Source organism: Bombina bombina, chromosome 4, assembly GCF_027579735.1.
Source record: "Bombina bombina isolate aBomBom1 chromosome 4, aBomBom1.pri, whole genome shotgun sequence".
In the NCBI taxonomy this organism is placed as follows: Eukaryota; Metazoa; Chordata; class Amphibia; order Anura; family Bombinatoridae; genus Bombina; species Bombina bombina.
The window spans coordinates 502,053,195-502,075,598 of NC_069502.1; the positions used below are offsets into that span (position 1 = coordinate 502,053,195).

At 41.1% G+C, this 22,404-nt stretch overlaps 1 protein-coding gene across 2 annotated transcripts in view; it reads right to left on the reverse strand.

Moving 5' to 3' along the window:
- Positions 1–361: 361 nt before the first annotated feature.
- PTP4A1 (protein tyrosine phosphatase 4A1) overlaps positions 362–22,404 on the reverse strand; it is a 30,105-nt gene continuing 8,062 nt past the window's right edge. Inside the window, exons 4-5 of one of the 2 annotated variants that reach the window (XM_053710408.1) lie at positions 22,039–22,113; positions 362–2,950 (exon numbers count right to left, since the gene is read on the reverse strand). In XM_053710408.1, the coding sequence (XP_053566383.1) occupies positions 2,833–2,950; positions 22,039–22,113 (193 nt within the window). In that variant the 3' untranslated portion in view covers positions 362–2,832. The remainder of the gene's footprint in view (positions 2,951–22,038; positions 22,114–22,404) is intronic. The other variant, XM_053710409.1, reaches the window with a different exon arrangement.

Here is a 22,404-nt window from a genome sequence, read left to right on the forward strand (position 1 = left end):
GCAAAAAAAACAAACAACGGGCTGTTTAGATAACGACTAAAATTGTATAGAAAACCGGGGATAACTAGGTAAATATTTCAAAATAACAAAACTGATGACAAAGTACAGATAAAATTATATTTAAACAGGAGCGTTGTAGCTAAAGGTGTTGGTGGATGTGAAACAAATCTCAAATTTATGAATAGAACAAGTGATAAAATTACAAAAAATACGTGTTAAAACATCAATATTGATAAAAATTGATAAAAATATTGGGATAGTGACAAAAACTTAGTGATAAGGTTATTCGTGCATATTGTGAATAATCAAAAAAAGGGCTTTATGAAGCAAAATAAACTGAAATAAACAGTGACAAGTAAAGTGTAGTTTAGCAAGGCTCTGCCTAAAAATATTTAATACAACATATGCAAATACAGAATAAAAACACAATATACTAAAAACGGACGTCTCCGTATATAACAAAATATGCCAATACACCGACAATGTCAAAATGTATCTCCTTATAGCCAGAAACGGGATAAAACAGTCCAGGTAGAAGTTAATATGTGGATAGATGATGCAGGCTTACCCCCAAACAATTGCGGCTCTCGTTGAAGGAAAAGAGAAAATTACCGCCGTAGCGGAAGTGACGTCACTTATAGGGGTGCTGGCCTGACTGAGCACTCCGATTGGTTCCTGTTACGATCGCTCTCAGGTTTAGGCTTCTTAGCACAGTGGCAAGGTATCCGCTCTTTATGTTATTGTACATAGTAGGAAAATGCATAGTTAAGCCACCCCATCATGTTTGTTGAAGGGACATGAAACCCAAAAATGTTCTCTCATTATTCTGATACAGCGTGTAATTTTCCAATTTACTTCTATTATCTAATTTGCTTCTTTCTCTTGGTATCCTTTGTTGAAAAGGATATCTAGATAGGCCTAGGAGCTTGGAGTTAGCTGCTGATTGGTGGCTGAAATCATATGCCTCTTGTCATTGGTTTACATATGTGTTCAGCTAGTTCCCAGTAGTGCATTGCTGCCCTTCAATAAAAGATAAGCAAGAGTTTCGAGCAAAATTAACCCTTTGGCTGCTAAGCCATTTCCCACCTGGGTGCTAATATTTTATTTAAATTTTTTTATTTTTGAAAACTTGTTAATTTTAATTTTTTTTTTTTACAGACCCCCAAGATTCCTGAGATACAGGCTAAGCAGCATGCCCCCTCCTCCTATACTTAACATTGTTAAGTATAAATAAAGTTTTGCGGTAACGTCATCACGTTATTGTGCGTGACGTCACAGCACATCACGTGAAGCCCCGGGGATGCCTGTCACTCTACAGGCACGATCGCCAGGGTAGGAGCAGTAAGGAGCCCCCAGATCTCCCTCAAGGTGGGAGAGTGCTCATGACGGCTGAGCCGTCATTCGCACCAGAGTGAGAATCTGACGGCTCAGAGCCGTCATTAGCACGCAAAGGGTTAATACAAGTCAATTTGAACGTTATTTAAAACATGTTCTCTCTGCATCAGAAAAGGCATTTTTGGGGATTTAATGTCCCTTTAAACACCTTCTACTATTAGTAAAATGTTTAGTTAAAATTTGGAGACTGGGACAAATGTAGAATGAAAGAAAAAAAAAGTGCAATATATGGTGCAAAACTCAGGGGAAGAAAAAAATAAACAAAACAAGTTTACTTTTTATACTGCAATAACTCCATATTCCAGCAATAGGTGTATTTTCCTTCTTTATTTAGGCTCATACTAGATTTTACAAGCTGGTGAACACTGGTAAATTTATTCTCCCACAGAACACCACACATTCCCAAGACAGTATAAATATATGGTTGAGCTAACATCAATACATCACCATTTTTATCAAATACATAAAACAAAATCAAGTATTCAAATATTAAGTTACACAGCTCATAGGGCATACAAAATATTAGACATGGACTTCTGCCGCGATGTGAGCAGAATCTCAGATAGGGAAATAAGGAACGGGTAGTAAACAACTCTAAATGCACAGTAAAAGAAATTACAAGTTCAGAATTTTTATGTTAAGAATTAGCTACATTAAAGCAAATAAGTTTTAAAAATATTTCACAGAAAAAAGGGCATATTCTACACTTCCTGCACAAGACAAAGGCAACATTTTACTAGAAAAAAATACACTATATCAGGTCCTCCATATCAAGATGCACCAAGCGGTACAGACATGAATTCAAACAGTAAGGCTTTGTCTGTAAAGTTGTACAATATGATGTGCTTCTATACAACAGTTGATAATGCTTTACCTAGATAGATATGGTGCCAAATTTACACCATGTAAGGTCTGAGAATCTGGCAATGCACATTTTTTAGCACAAAGGAAGCCAAATATATAATGGCAGTGGCATACACTAAACTGTACAAAAACCTGATACTGCTGCATCTGTGGGAGAAGATGTAAACAGCTAGCCAACCTGTTAAACTGCAGGGCTTTAGAGGGTTAAATGTAAAAAGTTGTTAGAATTATCAGGCATTGTAGTGTATGAAAAACAAAACACATTGTGCTGGGTATTTTGGCATTAGATTCTCTATGACTAGCCTATATGCTTAAAAAAAAAAAAAAAAAAAAAAAAAAAAAAAAAAGTGGATTAGATTACTATTACATGATTAGACTAACTAGTTAGCATGGAGATAGAGATCAAGAAAAGAAATAAGGAAGCCCAATTGCATTAGCATTGAAGCAGTTTTATTACTGCCAGGGCTGTGACCTACACATGTTCATACTCGTCAGGTTTTTATTTGACCTATGCAATACGTTGGCTTCTACAACAGCCATGGCCTACATTTTCCTGCAGGCATCTACACTGGTTTACTGAATGCAACAGTTGTTTCTGTGACCATTTGAATCTTTAAAACGTAAACGCATCTTTGGACGATATTTTTCTAAGTACAGTAGCTGCTTGCTGTTAAATGCTCCTCTGCGCTTCCTGTAAGATGGAAAAAAAAAATATAGTTTAGGTATATACTTAGAGCTTGCTCCTTCTAGTGTGCAATATAGAAAATACCTAAAACATTTTAGATTAAAAAGCTTTGTTAAGCGAGCATGTGTTTGTTTTTTCTTAAAGGGCTGACCAAACAACATTCAATACAACACTTGTGTTAAAATCAGTCCATCACAACAACCCAAAAGATCAGAGCACTTAAAGGGACACTTAACACCTGCTTAAGATTTTCTGAACCAACTTTCCGAGGAATCAAAATAAACTAATACACTGTTCTTAATGCTGTATGTTCATCTTACTAGAAACTTTTCATGAAGACTCCTATTTTCTATGCTTATCCCCAGCTTGTGTTTTCCTATGTAGGGTGCCATCTTGTAACGCACGTTTCAGGCACTGCAGTCACGTGACACGTGTGCACGGCAGCTTCTCTCACTGATGTTATAGAAGGCAGGCAAATAGACAATGCTAATTCACTGTAATGCAAAGCGTGCATTAGTGTATGAGGACAAAGATCTATTTTATATTTGTAATACAGTAATTGCATCTTCTTTTAGCAAACATTTATCAAACGTTTTATGTACTGAACATACCCACAGTCTGTGTGTTTCACTGTTAACTAAGTTGAGTTTCAATCGCCCGCCCGATGTTCAGAGGCAGAGGGGGAAAGTCTAGAAGCAGTTTTTTTTTTAAACTGTTATACAGTTCTCTGCAACATCTGAGGAGAATTTTGTCTGTGTTCCAGGAATCTACTTTTGTTTTCATAATCATATTGTAATTATCCAACAGCACAACACTTTTTATATAGCATAAAAAGTATATATATATATATATATATATATATATATATATATATATAGCATAAAAAGTGTGGTGCTGTTGGATAATTAAAATATCATGGTGAAAACAAAAGTAAATTCCTGGAACAAACAAAAGTAAATTCCTGGAACACAGAGAAATTTCTCCTTAGATATAGCAGAGAACTGAATAATAGCGAGTTAAAAAAAACATAATTTATGTAAGAACTTACCTGATAAATTCATTTCTTTCATATTAGCAAGAGTCCATGAGCTAGTGACGTATGGGATATACATTCCTACCAGGAGGGGCAAAGTTTCCCAAACCTCAAAATGCCTATAAATACACCCCTCACCACACCCACAATTCAGTTTAGTGAATAGCCAAGAAGTGGGGTGATAAAAAAGTGCGAAAGCATATAAAATAAGGAATTGGAATAATTGTGCTTTATACAAAAATCATAACCACCACAAAAAAAGGGCGGGCCTCATGGACTCTTGCTAATATGAAAGAAATGAATTTATCAGGTAAGTTCTTACATAAATTATGTTTTCTTTCATGTAATTAGCAAGAGTCCATGAGCTAGTGACGTATGGGATAATGACTACCCAAGATGTGGATCTTTCCACACAAGAGTCACTAGAGAGGGAGGGATAAAATAAAGACAGCCAAAGAAATGAATTGTGGGTGTGGTGAGGGGTGTATTTATAGGCATTTTGAGGTTTGGGAAACTTTGCCCCTCCTGGTAGGAATGTATATCCCATACGTCACTAGCTCATGGACTCTTGCTAATTACATGAAAGAAAACTGCTTCTAGACTTTCCCCCTCCCCTCTGCCACTGAACATCGGGCTGGCAATTAAAACTGAACTTAGTTATAGCAGCGAACAGTGAAACAGACTGTCAATCTGTTCAGTACATAGAATGTTTAAAATAGGCTTGATAAAAGATGCAATTACTGTATTACAAATATAAAATAGATCTTTGTCATCATACACTAATGCACGCTTTGCATTACAGTTAATTAGCATTGACAATTTGCCTGCCTTCTATATCAGTGAGACAAGCTGCCGTGCGCATCACATGACTTAGGTGCACACGTTACAAGATGGCACCCTACATAGGAAAAAGCTATGTATAAGCATAGAAAATATGAAGAGTTTTCATGAAGAGTTTGTAGTAAGATGAACATACAGCATTGAGAACAGTATTAGTTTGCTTTGATTTCTCAGAAAAAGTTTAAAACATTTTCAGCAGGTGTTAAGTGTCCCTTTAAAGATGGTGACACTGTAAGCATGTTAATATTTTTTGCATGAGGGAAACTTTCTGCATAGACTGCCTATGTAATAAATAAGGAGCTGCAGACACTGGAAAAACACAATTTATGCTTACCTGATAAATTTATTTCTCTTGTGGTGTATCCAGTCCACGGATCATCCATTACTTGTGGGATATTCTCATTCCCAACAGGAAGTTGCAAGAGGACACCCACAGCAGAGCTGCTATATAGCTCCTCCCCTAACTGCCATATCCAGTCATTCGACCGAAAACAAGCCGAGAAAGGAGAAACCATAGGGTGCAGTGGTGACTAGTTTAAATTTAAAAATAACCTGCCTTAAAATGACAGGGCGGGCCGTGGACTGGATACACCACAAGAGAAAGAAATTTATCAGGTAAGCATAAATTGTGTTCTCTTGTAAGGTGTATCCAGTCCACGGATCATCCATTACTTGTGGGATACCAATACCAAAGCTAAAGTACACGGATGAAGGGAGGGACAAGGCAGGTACTTAAACGGAAGGTACCACTGCCTGTAAAACCTCTCTCCCAAAAATAGCCTCCGAAGAAGCAAAAGTATCAAATTTGTAGAATTTTGAAAAGGTATGAAGCGAAGACCAAGTCGCCGCCTTGCAAATCTGTTCAACAGAAGCCTCATTTTTAAAGGCCCAAGTGGAAGCCACAGCTCTAGTAGAATGAGCTGTAATCCTTTCAGGAGGCTGCTGTCCAGCAGTCTCATAGGCTAAGCGGATTATACTTCGTAGCCAAAAAGAAAGAGGTTGCCGAAGCCTTCTGACCTCTCCTCTGTCCAGAGTAGGTAAACAAAGCAGATGTTTGACGGAAATCTTTAGTAGCTTGTAAGTAAAAAACTATAAAGCACAAACCACGTCCAGATTGTGTAAGACGTTACTTCTTTGAAGAAGGATTAGGACACAAGGATGGAACAACAATCTCTTGATTGATATTCTTGTTAGATACCACCTTAGGTAAAAACTCAGGTTTGGTATGTAGGACTAACTTATCCGTATGGAAAATCAGATAAGGAGAATCACATTGTAAGGCAGATAACTCGGAGACTCTGCGAGTCGAGGAAATAGCTACCAAAAAAAGAACTTTCCAAGATAAAAGTTTGATATCTATGGAATGAAGAGGTTCAAACGGAACTCCTTGAAGAACCTTAAGAACCAAATTTAAGCTCCATGGCGTAGCAACAGGTTTAAACACAGGCTTGATTCTAACTAAAGCCTGACAAAATGCCTGAAGGTCTGGAACATCTGCCAGACGCTTGTGCAAAAGAATAGACAGAGCAGAAATCTGTCCCTTTAAGGAACTAAGAAGAAACAGGGATCGCAACAGTGGTATAAATGATGACCGGGAGAGATTTGCAAGTAAAATAGTTATTTCATATCCAAAGCGTACACATAATGACAGGCACAGCAAACAAACCCCGCTGAAGCGTTTCCCGCTTCACAAGCGGTTCATCAGAGCTGGGAGAACAAGTGTTACAAGCAGCTGTTAAATCTCAGGTAACACAGTTGAATAGCCAATAAGCAAACACTGGTCTCACCTTCGACTTAACCTTTCACACTCCATGAGCTTACAAGTTTTAACTGACTATAAGAGTAACAAAAGAATGTCACAAATTCTCTATATACATTACACAATAACAATACATGTTAAAACTGAATAAAGCACTTATCCTAAAAATGAATTTAATCAAAGTTTAGAAAAACGGAACCCTAAAGCTAAGATGTTATGTCACTGCTATTGCAATAAAGTAACAAATCTCCACACATATGTAGCCATATTAGTATAAAAGTCAAATGCAAACATTATTATATTACGGCAATCATGGGGATAAGTTACAATGGAACAACTTAACAAAGAGTAATACACTGTAATACATTAAGAAATTGTGGGACTATAAGAAGTGTATAAATGGAAAAATAATGTATACGATATAATTATACAAACCAGATATAGGACATTAAAAACTCAAGCATCAATAAACAATTTAATGTCACTTATTTTGTTGATCCCTAGTGGGGAACCTGTTTTAAGAGTGTAGATCCAATAAATTTCACTTTTACCAAGAGCCTTATATCTGTCCCCACCTCTAGTATTCATTTTAACCTGTTCAATACCTTGAAACCGGAAATACCTGAATTTATCAACATGTTCAAAAAAGTGTTTAGCCACTGGAGTTTTTGGTACCTCAGCCTCTAAGGACAAAAGATGTTCCCTAATCCTGTCCTTTAGGCCCCTAGAGGTGAGACCCACATATTGAAAATTACAGTGTAAACAGGTGATAAGGTAAACAACAAAATTGGAGTTACAATTAATACGTCCCCTGATGTTATATGTTTTATTGGTGTTTGTTGAATGGAAAGTGTCTCCAACCAAAGCAAAATCGCAACTCTTACATGGCCTCACACCACATTTATAGAAGCCACATTTTTTAGAAAGCCAATTTCCAGGTACTATTGTAGTTTTAACATTGGTGTGAGTGTTAAAGTTCTTATTGATTTTATCTCCTATAGTGTCTGATCTGTAGGAGATAAACTTACAATTTTTTGATAATGACTTGAGATCTTCATTTCCAAAAGAGGTAACCTTTTCTTAATGATGTTACATATGGCATCATATTGATTGCTGAATTTTGTTATAAAGTTAACACCACTGTTACGCTGACTCCCAGCATTATTTCTTGGTTTATGTTTATCCCTAAGTAATTTATTTCTGTCAAATCCAGAAACTAAAGTAGCTATTTCCTTTAAGTCACCTGGATTGTAGCCTCTGTCTACCAACCGTGAAATCAGATCTCTGGCATGTTTCCAATACATATCCAATGAGCTACAGTTACGCATCAGCCTAATAAATTGTCCCTTAGGGATCCCCTTCTTCAGATGTTTAGGATGTGATGAATCAGCTCTGAGGATGGTATTCCCAGAGGTCTCTTTTCTATAGACTTCAGTGACAATAGATTCATCTTTATGTCCTATAAGAACATCCAAGTAGGGTATACTGTCACCAGAAACATAGGTGAAACTGAGGTTGTTATTTATATTAAGATTATCAACAAAATTCTTTAGATTATTCATCTCACCTCCCCAAATTAACAAAATATCATCGATATATCTGGTATATAACTTAATATCATCTTTAAAGAGGTTTTCATTGCCAAAGATCTTCCTGGTTTCAAAATCTGCTAAATATAAGTTGGCATACGAGGGGGCAAATTTTGCCCCCATCGCTGTCCCTCTGAGTTGCAGATAAAACTCACCATTGTACATGAAATAGTTATGATGTAGGAGAAATGATATAGCCTCTAATAGAAAATCTATTAGTCTATCATCATACCCAGAGTACCTGACAAGCATCCTTTTTATAGCACTCAATCCCTGTTCATGCGGTATGCATGAATATAAAGAAACTGCATCTATTGTGGAGAAAACATAACCTTCTTTCCATTCAAATTGCTGTATGGACCTAAGTAGATGTTTAGTGTCTCTCAGGAAACCAGGCAGCGATTGAACTATTGGCTGTAGCTGCGCATCTACCCATTGGCCTAGTCTTTCCCCCAGCCAATAGTTCAATCGCTGCCTGGTTTCCTGAGAGACTGTGTGAAAGCTGTGTGAAAGGTCTCGACGTCACATATGACGCCGGAAATGACGACGTTGCGTCAACAACGTAATTTCCCGCGCCAAAAAGGACGCAATAAAGTCTAACATTTGACGCACCCACGGGCCTAATACCCGCAAATGCAAAAAGTAGTCAAAATTGAAAAAGACTAAACCCCAGGTAAGAAATAAATTTCTTAAATTGTTTATATTCCCAAATATGAAACTGACAGTTTGCAGAAGGAAATACATGAACCTGACTCATGGCAAATATAAGTACAATACATATATTTAGAACTTTATATAATTTGCATAAAGTGCCAAACCATAGCTGAGAGTGTCTTAATAAAAACATACATACCAAAAGACACCCATCCACATATAGCAGATAGCCAAACCAGTACTAAAACAGTTCTTTAGTAGAGGTAATGGTAAATTTGAGAGTATATCGTTGATCTGAAAAGGGAGGTAGGAGATGAATCTCTACGACCGATAACAGAGAACCCATGAAAAAGACCCGTTAGGGAAAACATCGTATTCAATAGGTGAAAATGCCTTCACGTCCCTCTGACATTCGCTGTACTCAGAGGAATCGGGCTTCAACAATGCTGAGTAGCGCATATAAACGTAGAAATCTTAGCACAAAACTTACTTCACCACCTCCATAGGAGGCAAAGTTTGTAAAACTGAATTGTGGGTGTGGTGAGGGGTGTATTTATAGGCATTTTGAGGTTTGGGAAACTTTGCCCCTCCTGGTAGGATTGTATATCCCATATGTCACTAGCTCATGGACTCTTGCCAATTACATGAAAGAAATATAAAGCTGTAGGGGAGTAGGCAAATGCATGCATTATATACAGCTAGATAATAGCGGTTCTAAGGGTTAAAAACTCCCGGTCGGCTACAATGTTAATAAAGCCGTTGGGAGTAGTAAAATGCATACATCATCGAAAGCCAGTATCATGACTCGAAATGTATATCGTTATGAGCAGGAATCTACATGCATAAGCTAAGGCTAGAAAAAACAGAATTTATGCTTACCTGATAAATTACTTTCTCCAACGGTGTGTCCGGTCCACAGCGTCATCCTTACTTGTGGGAATATCTCTTCCCCAACAGGAAATGGCAAAGAGTCCCAGCAAAGCTGGCCATATAGTCCCTCCTAGGCTCCACCCACCCCAGTCATTCGACCGACGGACAGGAGGAAAAAATAGGAGAAACCATAGGGTGTCGTGACTGTAGTTAAAGAAAATAATTCATCGGACCTGATTAAAAAACCAGGGCGGGCCGTGGACCGGACACACCGTTGGAGAAAGTAATTTATCAGGTAAGCATAAATTCTGTTTTCTCCAACATTGGTGTGTCCGGTCCACGGCATCCTTACTTGTGGGAACCAATACCAAAGCTTTAGGACACGGATGAAGGGAGGGAGCAAATCAGGTCACCTAAACGGAAGGCACCACGGCTTGCAAAACCTTTCTCCCAAAAATAGCCTCCGAAGAAGCAAAAGTATCAAATTTGTAAAATTTGGCAAAAGTGTGCAGTGAAGACCAAGTCGCTGCCTTACATATCTGATCAACAGAAGCCTCGTTCTTGAAGGCCCATGTGGAAGCTACAGCCCTAGTGGAGTGAGCTGTGATTCTTTCAGGAGGCTGCCGTCCGGCAGTCTCATAAGCCAATCGGATGATGCTTTTAAGCCAAAAGGAAAGAGAGGTAGTAGTTGCTTTTTGACCTCTCCTTTTACCAGAATAGACGACAAACAGAGAAGAAGTTTGTCTGAACTCTTGTAGCTTCTAAGTAGAACTTTAGAGCACGGACTACATCTAAATTGTGTAGCAAACGTTCTTTCTATGAAACTGGATTCGGACACAAAGAAGGTACAACTATCTCCTGATTAATATTTTTGTTGGAAACAACCTTTGGTAGAAAACCAGGCTTAGTATGCAGAACAACCTTATCTGAATGGAACACCAGATAGGGTGAAGTACACTGTAGAGCAGATAACTCAGAAACTCTTCTAGCAGAAGAAATAGCAACCAAAAAACAAAACTTTCCAAGATAACTTAATATCTATGGAATGTAAAGGTTCAAACGGAACCCCTTGAAGAACTGAAAGAACTAGATTTAAACTCCAGGGAGGAGTCAAAGGTCTGTAAACAGGCTTGATCCTGACCAAAGCCTGAACAAATGCTTGAACATCTGGCACAACTGCCAGTCGTTTGTGTAGTAGGACAGATAAAGCAGAAATCTGTCCCTTTAGAGAACTCGCAGATAATCCTTTATCCAAACCTTCTAGTAGAAAAGGAAAGAATCCTAGGAATCTTTATCTTATCCCATGGGAATCCCTTGGATTCACACCAGCAGATATATCTTTTCTATATTTTATGGTAAATCTTTCTAGTTACCGGTTTTCTGGCTTGAACCAGAGTATCTATCACGGAATCTGAAAACCCACGCTTTGATAGAATCAAGCGTTCAATCTCCAAGCCGTCAGCTGGAGGGAGACCAGATTTGGATGTTCGAATGGACCTTGAACAAGAAGGTCCTGTCTCAAAGGTAGCTTCCATGGTGGAACCGATGACATATTCACCAGGTCTGCATACCAAGTTCTGCGTGGCCACGCAGGAGCTATCAAGATCACAGAGGCCCTCTCCTGTTTGATCCTGGCTACCAGCCTGGGAATGAGAGGAAACGGTGGAAACACATAAGCTAGGGTGAAGGTCCAAGGCGCTACTAGTGCATCCACGAGTCGCCTTGGGATCCCAGGATCTGGACCCGTAGCAAGGAACCTTGAAGTTCTGACGAGACGCCATCAGATCCATATCTGGAATGCCCCATAGTTGCGTCAACTGGGCAAAGATCTCCGGGTGGGGTTCCCACTCCCCCGGATGGAATGTCTGACGACTCAAATAATCCGCTTCCCAGTTTTCCACACCTGGAATGTGGATCGCAGATAGGTGGCAGGAGTGATTCTCCGCCCATTGTATTATTTTTGTCACTTCTTTCATCGCCAGGGAACTCCTTGTTCCCCCCTGATTGAGATACGCAACAGTCGTCATGTTGTCTGACTGGAATCTTATGAATCTGGCCTTTGCTAACTGAGGCCAAGCCCTGAGAGCATTGAATATCGCTCTTAGTTCCAGAATGTTTATCGGGAGAAGAGAGACTCTTCCCGAGACCACAGTCCCTGAGCTTTCAGGGATTCCCAGACCGCGCCCCAGCCCACTAGGCTGGCGTCGGTCATGACGATGACCCACTCTGGACTGCGGTAGCTCATTCCCTGGGATAGGTGATCCTGGGTTAGCCACCAACGGAGTGAGTCTCTGGTCTTCTGATCTACTTGAATCACTGGAGACAAGTCTGTATAGTCCCCATTCCACTGTTTCAGCATGCACAGTTGTAATGGTCTTAGATGAATTTGTGCAAAAGGAACTATGTCCATTGCCGCAACCATCAAACCTACTACTTCCATGCACTGAGCTACGGAAGGACGAGGAATAGAATGAAGAACTTGACAAGCGTTTAGAAGTTTTGACTTTCTGACTTCTGTCAAGAAAATCCTCATTTCTAAGGAATCTATTGTTCCCAAGAAGGGAACTCTTGTCGACGGAGACAGGGAACTTTTTTTTCTATGTTCACCTTCCATCCGTGAGATCTGAGAAAGGCCAGAACGATGTCTGAGTGAGCCTTTGCCTTTGAAAGATACGATGCTTGTACTAGAATGTCGTCCAAGTATGGTACTACTGCAATGCCCCTTGGTCTTAGAACCGCTAGAAGGGATCCAAGTACCTTTGTGAAAATCCTTGGAGCAGTGGCTAACCCGAATGGGAGTGCCACAAACTGGTAATGTTTGTCCAGAAAGGCGAACCTTAGGAACTGATGATGTTCTTTGTGGATAGGGATATGTAGATACGCATCCTTTAGATCCACGGTAGTCATAAATTGACCTTCCTGAATTGTGGGTAGAATCGTTCGAATGGTTTCCATCTTGAACGATGGTACTCTGAGAAATTTGTTTAGGATCTTTAAATCCAGGATTGGTCTGAAAGTTCCCTCTTTTTTGGGAACTACAAACAGATTTGAGTAAAATCCCATTCCCTGTTCCGCCGTTGGAACTGGGTGTATCACCCCCATCTTTAACAGGTCTTCTACACAATGTAAGAATGCCTGTCTCATTATTTGGTTTGAGGATAAGTGAGACATATGGAACCTTCCCCTTGGGGGTAGTTCCTTGAATTCCAGAAGGTAACCCTGAGAAACTATTTCTAGCGTCCAGGGATCCTGAACATCTCTTGCCCAAGCCTGAGCAAAGAGAGAGAGTCTGCCCCCAACTAGATCCGGTCCCGGATCGGGGGCTACTCCTTCATGCTGTTTTGTTAGCAGCGGCAGGCTTCTTGGCCTGCTTACCCTTGTTCCAGCCTTGCATCGGTTTCCAGGCTGGTTTGGTCTGTGAGGTATTACCCTCTTGCTTAGAGGATGCAGAATTAGAGGCCGGTCCGTTACTGAAATTACGAAAGGAACGAAAAACAGAATTTATGTTTACCTGATAAATTACTTTCTCCAACGGTGTGTCCGGTCCACGGCGTCATCCTTACTTGTGGGATATTCTCTTCCCCAACAGGAAATGGCAAAGAGCCCAGCAAAGCTGGTCACATGATCCCTCCTAGGCTCCGCCTACCCCAGTCATTCGACCGACGTTAAGGAGGAATATTTACATAGGAGAAACCATATGGTACCGTGGTGACTGTAGTTAAAGAAAATAAATTATCAGGCCTGATTAAAAAACCAGGGCGGGCCGTGGACCGGACACACCGTTGGAGAAAGTAATTTATCAGGTAAACATATATTCTGTTTTCTCCAACATAGGTGTGTCCGGTCCACGGCGTCATCCTTACTTGTGGGAACCAATACCAAAGCTTTAGGACACGGATGAAGGGAGGGAGCAAATCAGGTCACCTAAACGGAAGGCACCACGGCTTGCAAAACCTTTCTCCCAAAAATAGCCTCAGAAGAAGCAAAAGTATCAAACTTGTAAAATTTGGTAAAAGTGTGCAGTGAAGACCAAGTCGCTGCCCTACATATCTGATCAACAGAAGCCTCGTTCTTGAAGGCCCATGTGGAAGCCACAGCCCTAGTGGAATGAGCTGTGATTCTTTCGGGAGGCTGCCGTCCGGCAGTCTCGTAAGCCAATCTGATGATGCTTTTAATCCAAAAAGAGAGAGAGGTAGAAGTTGCTTTTTGACCTCTCCTTTTACCGGAATAAACAACAAACAAGGAAGATGTTTGTCTAAAATCCTTTGTAGCATCTAAATAGAATTTTAGAGCGCGAACAACATCCAAATTGTGCAACAAACGTTCCTTCTTTGAAACTGGTTTCGGACACAGAGAAGGTACGATAATCTCCTGGTTAATGTTTTTGTTAGAAACAACTTTTGGAAGAAAACCAGGTTTAGTACGTAAGACCACCTTATCTGCATGGAACACCAGATAAGGAGGAGAACACTGCAGAGCAGATAATTCTGAAACTCTTCTGGCAGAAGAAATTGCAACTAAAAACAAAACTTTCCAAGATAATAATTTAATATCAACGGAATGCAAGGGTTCAAACGGAACCCCCTGAAGAACTGAAAGAACTAAATTGAGACTCCAAGGAGGAGTCAAAGGTTTGTAAACAGGCTTAATTCTAACCAGAGCCTGAACAAAGGCTTGAACATCTGGCACAGCAGCCAGTTTTTTGTGAAGTAACACCGACAAGGCAGAAATCTGTCCCTTCAGGGAACTTGCAGATAATCCTTTTTCCAATCCTTCTTGAAGGAAGGATAGAATCCTAGGAATCTTAACCTTGTCCCAAGGGAATCCTTTAGATTCACACCAACAGATATATTTTTTTCCAAATTTTGTGGTAAATCTTTCTAGTTACAGGCTTTCTGGCCTGAACAAGAGTATCGATAACAGAATCTGAGAATCCTCGCTTCGATAAAATCAAGCGTTCAATCTCCAAGCAGTCAGCTGGAGTGAAACCAGATTCGGATGTTCGAACGGACCCTGAACAAGAAGGTCTCGTCTCAAAGGTAGCTTCCAAGGTGGAGCCGATGACATATTCACCAGATCTGCATACCAAGTCCTGCGTGGCCACGCAGGAGCTATCAAGATCACCGACGCCCTCTCCTGATTGATCCTGGCTACCAGCCTGGGGATGAGAGGAAATGGCGGGAACACATAAGCTAGTTTGAAGGTCCAAGGTGCTACTAGTGCATCCACTAGAGCCGCCTTGGGATCCCTGGATCTGGACCCGTAGCAAGGAACTTTGAAGTTCTGACGAGAGGCCATCAGATCCATGTCTGGAATGCCCCACAGCTGAGTGACTTGGGCAAAAATTTCCGGATGAAGTTCCCACTCCCCCGGATGCAATGTCTGACGACTCAGAAAATCCGCTTCCCAATTTTCCACTCCTGGGATGTGGATAGCAGACAGGTGGCAGGAGTGAGACTCCGCCCATAGAATGATTTTGGTCACTTCTTCCATCGCTAGGGAACTCCTTGTTCCCCCCTGATGGTTGATGTACGCAACAGTTGTCATGTTGTCTGATTGAAACCGTATGAACTTGGCCCTCGCTAGCTGAGGCCAAGCCTTGAGAGCATTGAATATCGCTCTCAGTTCCAGAATATTTATCGGTAGAAGAGACTCTTCCCGAGACCAAAGACCCTGAGCTTTCAGGGATCCCCAGACCGCGCCCCAGCCCATCAGACTGGCGTCGGTCGTGACAATGACCCACTCTGGTCTGCGGAATGTCATCCCTTGTGACAGGTTGTCCAGGGACAGCCACCAACGGAGTGAGTCTCTGGTCCTCTGATTTACTTGTATCTTCGGAGACAAGTCTGTATAGTCCCCATTCCACTGACTGAGCATGCACAGTTGTAATGGTCTTAGATGAATGCGCGCAAAAGGAACTATGTCCATTGCCGCTACCATCAACCCGATCACTTCCATGCACTGAGCTATGGAAGGAAGAGGAACGGAATGAAGTATCCGACAAGAGTCTAGAAGTTTTGTTTTTCTGGCCTCTGTTAGAAAAATCCTCATTTCTAAGGAGTCTATAATTGTTCCCAAGAAGGGAACCCTTGTTGACGGGGATAGAGAACTCTTTTCCACGTTCACTTTCCATCCGTGAGATCTGAGAAAGGCCAGGACGATGTCCGTGTGAGCCTTTGCTTGAGGAAGGGACGACGCTTGAATCAGAATGTCGTCCAAGTAAGGTACTACAGCAATGCCCCTTGGTCTTAGCACAGCTAGAAGGGACCCTAGTACCTTTGTGAAAATCCTTGGAGCAGTGGCTAATCCGAAAGGAAGCGCCACGAACTGGTAATGTTTGTCCAGGAATGCGAACCTTAGGAACCGATGATGTTCCTTGTGGATAGGAATATGTAGATACGCATCCTTTAAATCCACCGTGGTCATGAATTGACCTTCCTGGATGGAAGGAAGAATAGTTCGAATGGTTTCCATCTTGAACGATGGAACCTTGAGAAACTTGTTTAAGATCTTGAGATCTAAGATTGGTCTGAACGTTCCCTCTTTTTTGGGAACTATGAACAGATTGGAGTAGAACCCCATCCCTTGTTCTCTTAATGGAACAGGATGAATCACTCCCATTTTTAACAGGTCTTCTACACAATGTAAGAATGCCTGTCTTTTTATGTGGTCTGAAGACAACTGAGACCTGTGGAACCTCCCCCTTGGGGGAAGTCCCTTGAATTCCAGAAGATAATCTTGGGAGACTATTTCTAGCGCCCAAGGATCCAGAACATCTCTTGCCCAAGCCTGAGCGAAGAGAGAGAGTCTGCCCCCCACCAGATCCGGTCCCGGATCGGGGGCCAACATTTCATGCAGTCTTGGTAGCAGTGGCAGGTTTCTTGGCCTGCTTTCCCTTGTTCCAGCCTTGCATTGGTCTCCAAGCTGGCTTGGCTTGAGAAGTATTACCCTCTTGCTTAGAGGACGTAGCACCTTGGGCTGGTCCGTTTCTACGTAAGGGACGAAAATTAGGTTTATTTTTTGCCTTGAAAGGCCGATCCTGAGGAAGGGCGTGGCCCTTACCCCCAGTGATATCAGAGATAATCTCTTTCAAGTCAGGGCCAAACAGCGTTTTCCCCTTGAAAGGAATGTTAAGTAGCTTGTTCTTGGAAGACGCATCAGCCGACCAAGATTTCAACCAAAGCGCTCTGCGCGCCACAATAGCAAACCCAGAATTCTTAGCCGCTAACCTAGCCAATTGCAAAGTGGCGTCTAGGGTGAAAGAATTAGCCAATTTGAGAGCATTGATTCTGTCCATAATCTCCTCATAAGGAGGAGAATCACTATCGACCGCCTTTATCAGCTCATCGAACCAGAAACATGCGGCTGTAGCGACAGGGACAATGCATGAAATTGGTTGTAGAAGGTAACCCTGCTGAACAAACATCTTTTTAAGCAAACCTTCTAATTTTTTATCCATAGGATCTTTGAAAGCACAACTATCCTCTATGGGTATAGTGGTGCGTTTGTTTAAAGTGGAAACCGCTCCCTCGACCTTGGGGACTGTCTGCCATAAGTCCTTTCTGGGGTCGACCATAGGAAACAATTTTTTAAATATGGGGGGAGGGACGAAAGGAATACCGGGCCTTTCCCATTCTTTATTAACAATGTCCGCCACCCGCTTGGGTATAGGAAAAGCTTCTGGGAGCCCCGGCACCTCTAGGAACTTGTCCATTTTACATAGTTTCTCTGGGATGACCAACTTGTCACAATCATCCAGAGTGGATAATACCTCCTTAAGCAGAATGCGGAGATGTTCCAACTTAAATTTAAATGCAATCACATCAGGTTCAGCCTGTTGAGAAATGTTCCCTGAATCAGTAATTTCTCCCTCAGACAAAACCTCCCTGGCCCCATCAGACTGGGTTAGGGGCCCTTCAGAGATATTAATATCAGCGTTGTCATGCTCTTCAGTATCTAAAACAGAGCAGCCGCGCTTACGCTGACAAGTGTTCATTTTGGCTAAAATGTTTTTGACAGAATTATCCATTACAGCCGTTAATTGTTGCATAGTAAGGAGTATTGGCGCGCTAGATGTACTAGGGGCCTCCTGAGTGGGCAAGACTCGTGTAGACGAAGGAGGGAATGATGCAGTACCATGCTTACTCCCCTCACTTGAGGAATCATCTTGGGCATCATTGTCATTATCACATAAATCACATTTATTTAAATGAATAGGAATTCTGGCTTCCCCACATTCAGAACACAGTCTATCTGGTAGTTCAGACATGTTAAACAGGCATAAACTTGATAACAAAGTACAAAAACGTTTTAAAATAAAACCGTTACTGTCACTTTAAATTTTAAACTGAACACACTTTATTACTGCAATTGCGAAAAAACATGAAGGAATTGTACAAAATTCACCAAAATTTCACCACAGTGTCTTAAAGCCTTAAAAGTATTGCACACCAAATTTGGAAGCTTTAACCCTTAAAATAACGGAACCGGAGCCGTTTTAAACTTTAACCCCTTTACAGTCCCTGGTATCTGCTTTGCTGAGACCCAACCAAGCCCAAAGGGGAATACGATACCAAATGACGCCTTCAGAAAGTCTTTTCTAAGTATCAGAGCTCCTTTCACATGCGACTGCATGCCATGCCTCTCAAAAACAAGTGCGCCACACCGGCGCGAAAATGAGGCTCTGCTTATGCTTTGGGAAAGCCCCTAAGGAATAAGGTGTCTAATACAGTGCCTGCCGATATTATTATATCAAAATACCCAGATAAAATGATTCCTCAAGGCTAAATATGTGTTAATAATGAATCGATTTAGCCCAGAAAAAGTCTACGGTCTTAATAAGCCCTTGTGAAGCCCTTATTTACGATCGTAATAAACATGGCTTACCGGATCCCATAGGGAAAATGACAGCTTCCAGCATTACATCGTCTTGTTAGAATGTGTCATACCTCAAGCAGCAAGAGACTGCACACTGTTCCCCCAACTGAAGTTAATTGCTCTCAACAGTCCTGTGTGGAACAGCCATGGATTTTAGTTACGGTTGCTAAAATCATTTTCCTCATACAAACAGAAATCTTCATCTCTTTTCTGTTTCTGAGTAAATAGTACATACCAGCACTATTTCAAAATAACAAACTCTTGATTGAATAATAAAAACTACAGTTAAACACTAAAAAACTCTAAGCCATCTCCGTGGAGATGTTGCCTGTACAACGGCAAAGAGAATGACTGGGGTAGGCGGAGCCTAGGAGGGATCATGTGACCAGCTTTGCTGGGCTCTTTGCCATTTCCTGTTGGGGAAGAGAATATCCCACAAGTAAGGATGACGCCGTGGACCGGACACACCTATGTTGGAGAAATTAGACTTATTCTTGGCTTTGAAAGGCCTATCTTGTGGGAGGGCGTGGCCCTTTCCCCCAGTGATGTCTGAGATAATCTCTTTCAATTCTGGCCCAAAGAGAGTTTTACCCTTGAAGGGGATATTAAGCAATTTTGTCTTGGATGATACATCCGCTGACCAAGACTTTAGCCAAAGCGCTCTGTGCGCCACAATTGCAAACCCTGAATTTTTCGCCGCTAATCTAGCTATTTGCAAAGCGGCATCTAAAATAAAGGAGTTAGCCAACTTAAGTTGAACTCTGTCCATAACCTCCTCATATGGAGTCTCTCTACTGAGCGACTTTTCTAGTTCCTCGAACCAGAACCACGCTGCTGTAGTGACAGGAACAATGCACGAAATGGGTTGAAGAAGGTAACCTTGCTGTATAAAAATCTTTTTAAGCAAACCCTCCAATTTTTTAGCCACCCGCTTGGGTATAGGAAAAGCGTCGGGGTGCACCGGAACCTCTAGGAACTTGTCCATCTTGCATAATTTTTCTGGAATGACCAGGTTGTCACAATCATCCAGAGTAGATAACCCCTCCTTAAGCAGTGCGCAGAGATGTTCTAATTTAAATTTAAATGTCACAACATCAGGTTCAGCCTGTTGGGAAATTTTTCCTGAATCTGAAATTTCCCCATCTGACAAAACCTCCCTCATGGCCCCTTCAGATTGGTGTGAGGGTATGACAGAACAATTATCAGCGCCCTCCTGCTCTTCAGTGTTAAAAACAGAGCAATCACGCTTTCTCTGATATGCAGGAATTTTGGATAAAATATTTGTGGCGCGCTAGAAGTACTAGGGGCCTCCTGCGTGGGCAAAACTGGTGTAGACACAGGAGGAGATGATGTAGAACCATGTCTACTCCCTTCATCTGAAGAATCATCTTGGGCAACTTCATTATCTGTGACAGTACTGTCCTTACTTTGTTTGGACGCTTTGGCACAATTATCACATAATTTAGAAGGGGGAGACACATTGACTTTCATACATACAGAACATAGCTTATCTGAAGGCACAGACATGTTAAACAGGCTTAAACTTGTCAGTAAAACACAAAAACCGTTTTAAAACAAAACCGTTACTGTATCTTTAAATTTTAAACAGAGCACACTTTATTACTGAATATGTGAAAATATTAAGGAATCGTTCAAAAATTACCAAAATTTCACCAGTGTCCTAAAGCATTAAAAGTATTGCACACCAATTTTCAGAGCTTTAACCCTTAAAATAACGAAACCGGAGCCAGTTACAGTTTTAACCCCTCTACAGTCCCAGCTACAGCCTTTGCTGCGACTCTACCAAGCCCAGAGGGGAATACGATACCAAATGATGCCTTCTAGGAACTTTTCCAACTATTTTCAGGTCCTCACACATGCATCTGCATGTCTTGCTCTCAAAAACTGCGCAGTAATGGCGCGAAAATGAGGCTCAGCCTACAACTGGGAAGGCCCTTCCTGACTGGAAAAGGTGTCTAATATAGTGCCTGACGTTAAAAAACGTTCCCCAAGTTTATAAATGTGAAAAACCAGCATAAACATGTATAAAATGCCCAAATAAAGCAATCGATTTTGCCCATAAGTGTCTTCCAGTTTTATAGCCCATATTAAGCCCTTTATTCTGCTTGAGACTAAGAAAATGGCTTACCGGTCCCCATGAGGGGAAATGACAGCCTTCCAGCATTACACAGTCTTGTTAGAAATATGGCTAGTCATACCTTAAGCAGAAAAGTCTGCTAACTGTTTACCCCAACTGAAGTTACTTCATCTCAACAGTCCTATGTGGAAACAGCAAAGGATTTTAGTTACTGTCTGCTAAAATCATCTTCCTCTCACAAACAGAATTCTTCATCTTTTTCTGTTTCAGAGTAAATAGTACATACCAGTACTATTTTAAAATAAACTCTTGATAGTAGAATAAAAAAACAACACCACATACTCTTAACCATCTCCGTGGAGATGTTGCCTGTGCAACAGCAAAGAGAATGACTGGGGTGGGCGGAGCCTAGGAGGGACTATATGGCCAGCTTTGCTGGGACTCTTTGCCATTTCCTGTTGGGGAAGAGATATTCCCACAAGTAAGGATGACGCCGTGGACCGGACACACCAATGTTGGAGAAACAAGCCATTGATAAGGCATACCTCCCAGTCGGCTGAAGAATTACAATAAGCCGTTGGGAGTTCCTGCTATAACACAAAATTAAATAAGAGCCACTTCTCCATGTCCCCAATGCCTGCATTAACTGACATATCCCTAGTAGATTTGTTGAATTATGTTATCTCGTGTCCATATATGTAATTAAGGGCCAAATTGTCTGTGTACATACCCCAGAAATAAAATTGAGCACTTACCTTAGAAATCTGCCCGGCAGTAAGGCAGTTCACCCGGCTTGCGAGGTCCTCTTCCTCACATTGGCCTATGGAAGACAAAAAGTTCCGAGTATTTCTCCCTCAGACTTTTACAAACAGGGCAGAATACAATATATGGGAGGCACAGTGAGAATTATGTCCCACAAGTTCCCATTGCTTTAAAGCCACCACTGCTCTACTGAAGAGACTAATATGGACTACGGCTACACCCCAGGATAAAGCAGCACAATCTTGCACTACTTAAAAAAGATTCTTCAATCAAGAGTTAATGATTTTTAAACACCTCACTTTGCGACTTCCTATCACTAACGTAGACAAAGAGAATGACTGGGGTGGGAGGAGCTATTTAACAGAAGGTCATCCCCTCAGAGGCAGTCTCCAAGGTGGGAGACAAGACATTTACACCTACTCCTTGCACCGAAGGCAAAGAGAATGACTGGGGATTGTGGAAAGGGACATTTAGCTGCTGTGGTGCTCTTTGCCTCTTGCTGCTGGCCAGGAGTTATAAAACCAATAGTAATTGAGGATTCCGTGGACTCACCGTATTTTAGGAAAGAAATAGGTTTTATTGGTAAGATTTTAGAATGTAATATATACTTACTGCCTTATAAACTGCACTGCATCTTCATATTTCATTCCACATTCAATAAGTGCAAGAGCAACAAGAACTGGAGCTCTGTAAATCAAATTTTGTAAAATTAAATATATTCTGAAAGAGGCAACATATTTAGGGTTTATTTATAAACATCATAAATAACTTTAGATGTTTGAAGAAACATAATTTATGTAAGAACTTACCTGATAAATTCATTTCTTTCATATTAGCAAGAGTCCATGAGCTAGTGACGTATGGGATATACATTCCTACCAGGAGGGGCAAAGTTTCCCAAACCTCAAAATGCCTACAAATACACCCCTCACCACACCCACAAATCAGTTTAACTAATAGCCAAGAAGTTGGGTGATA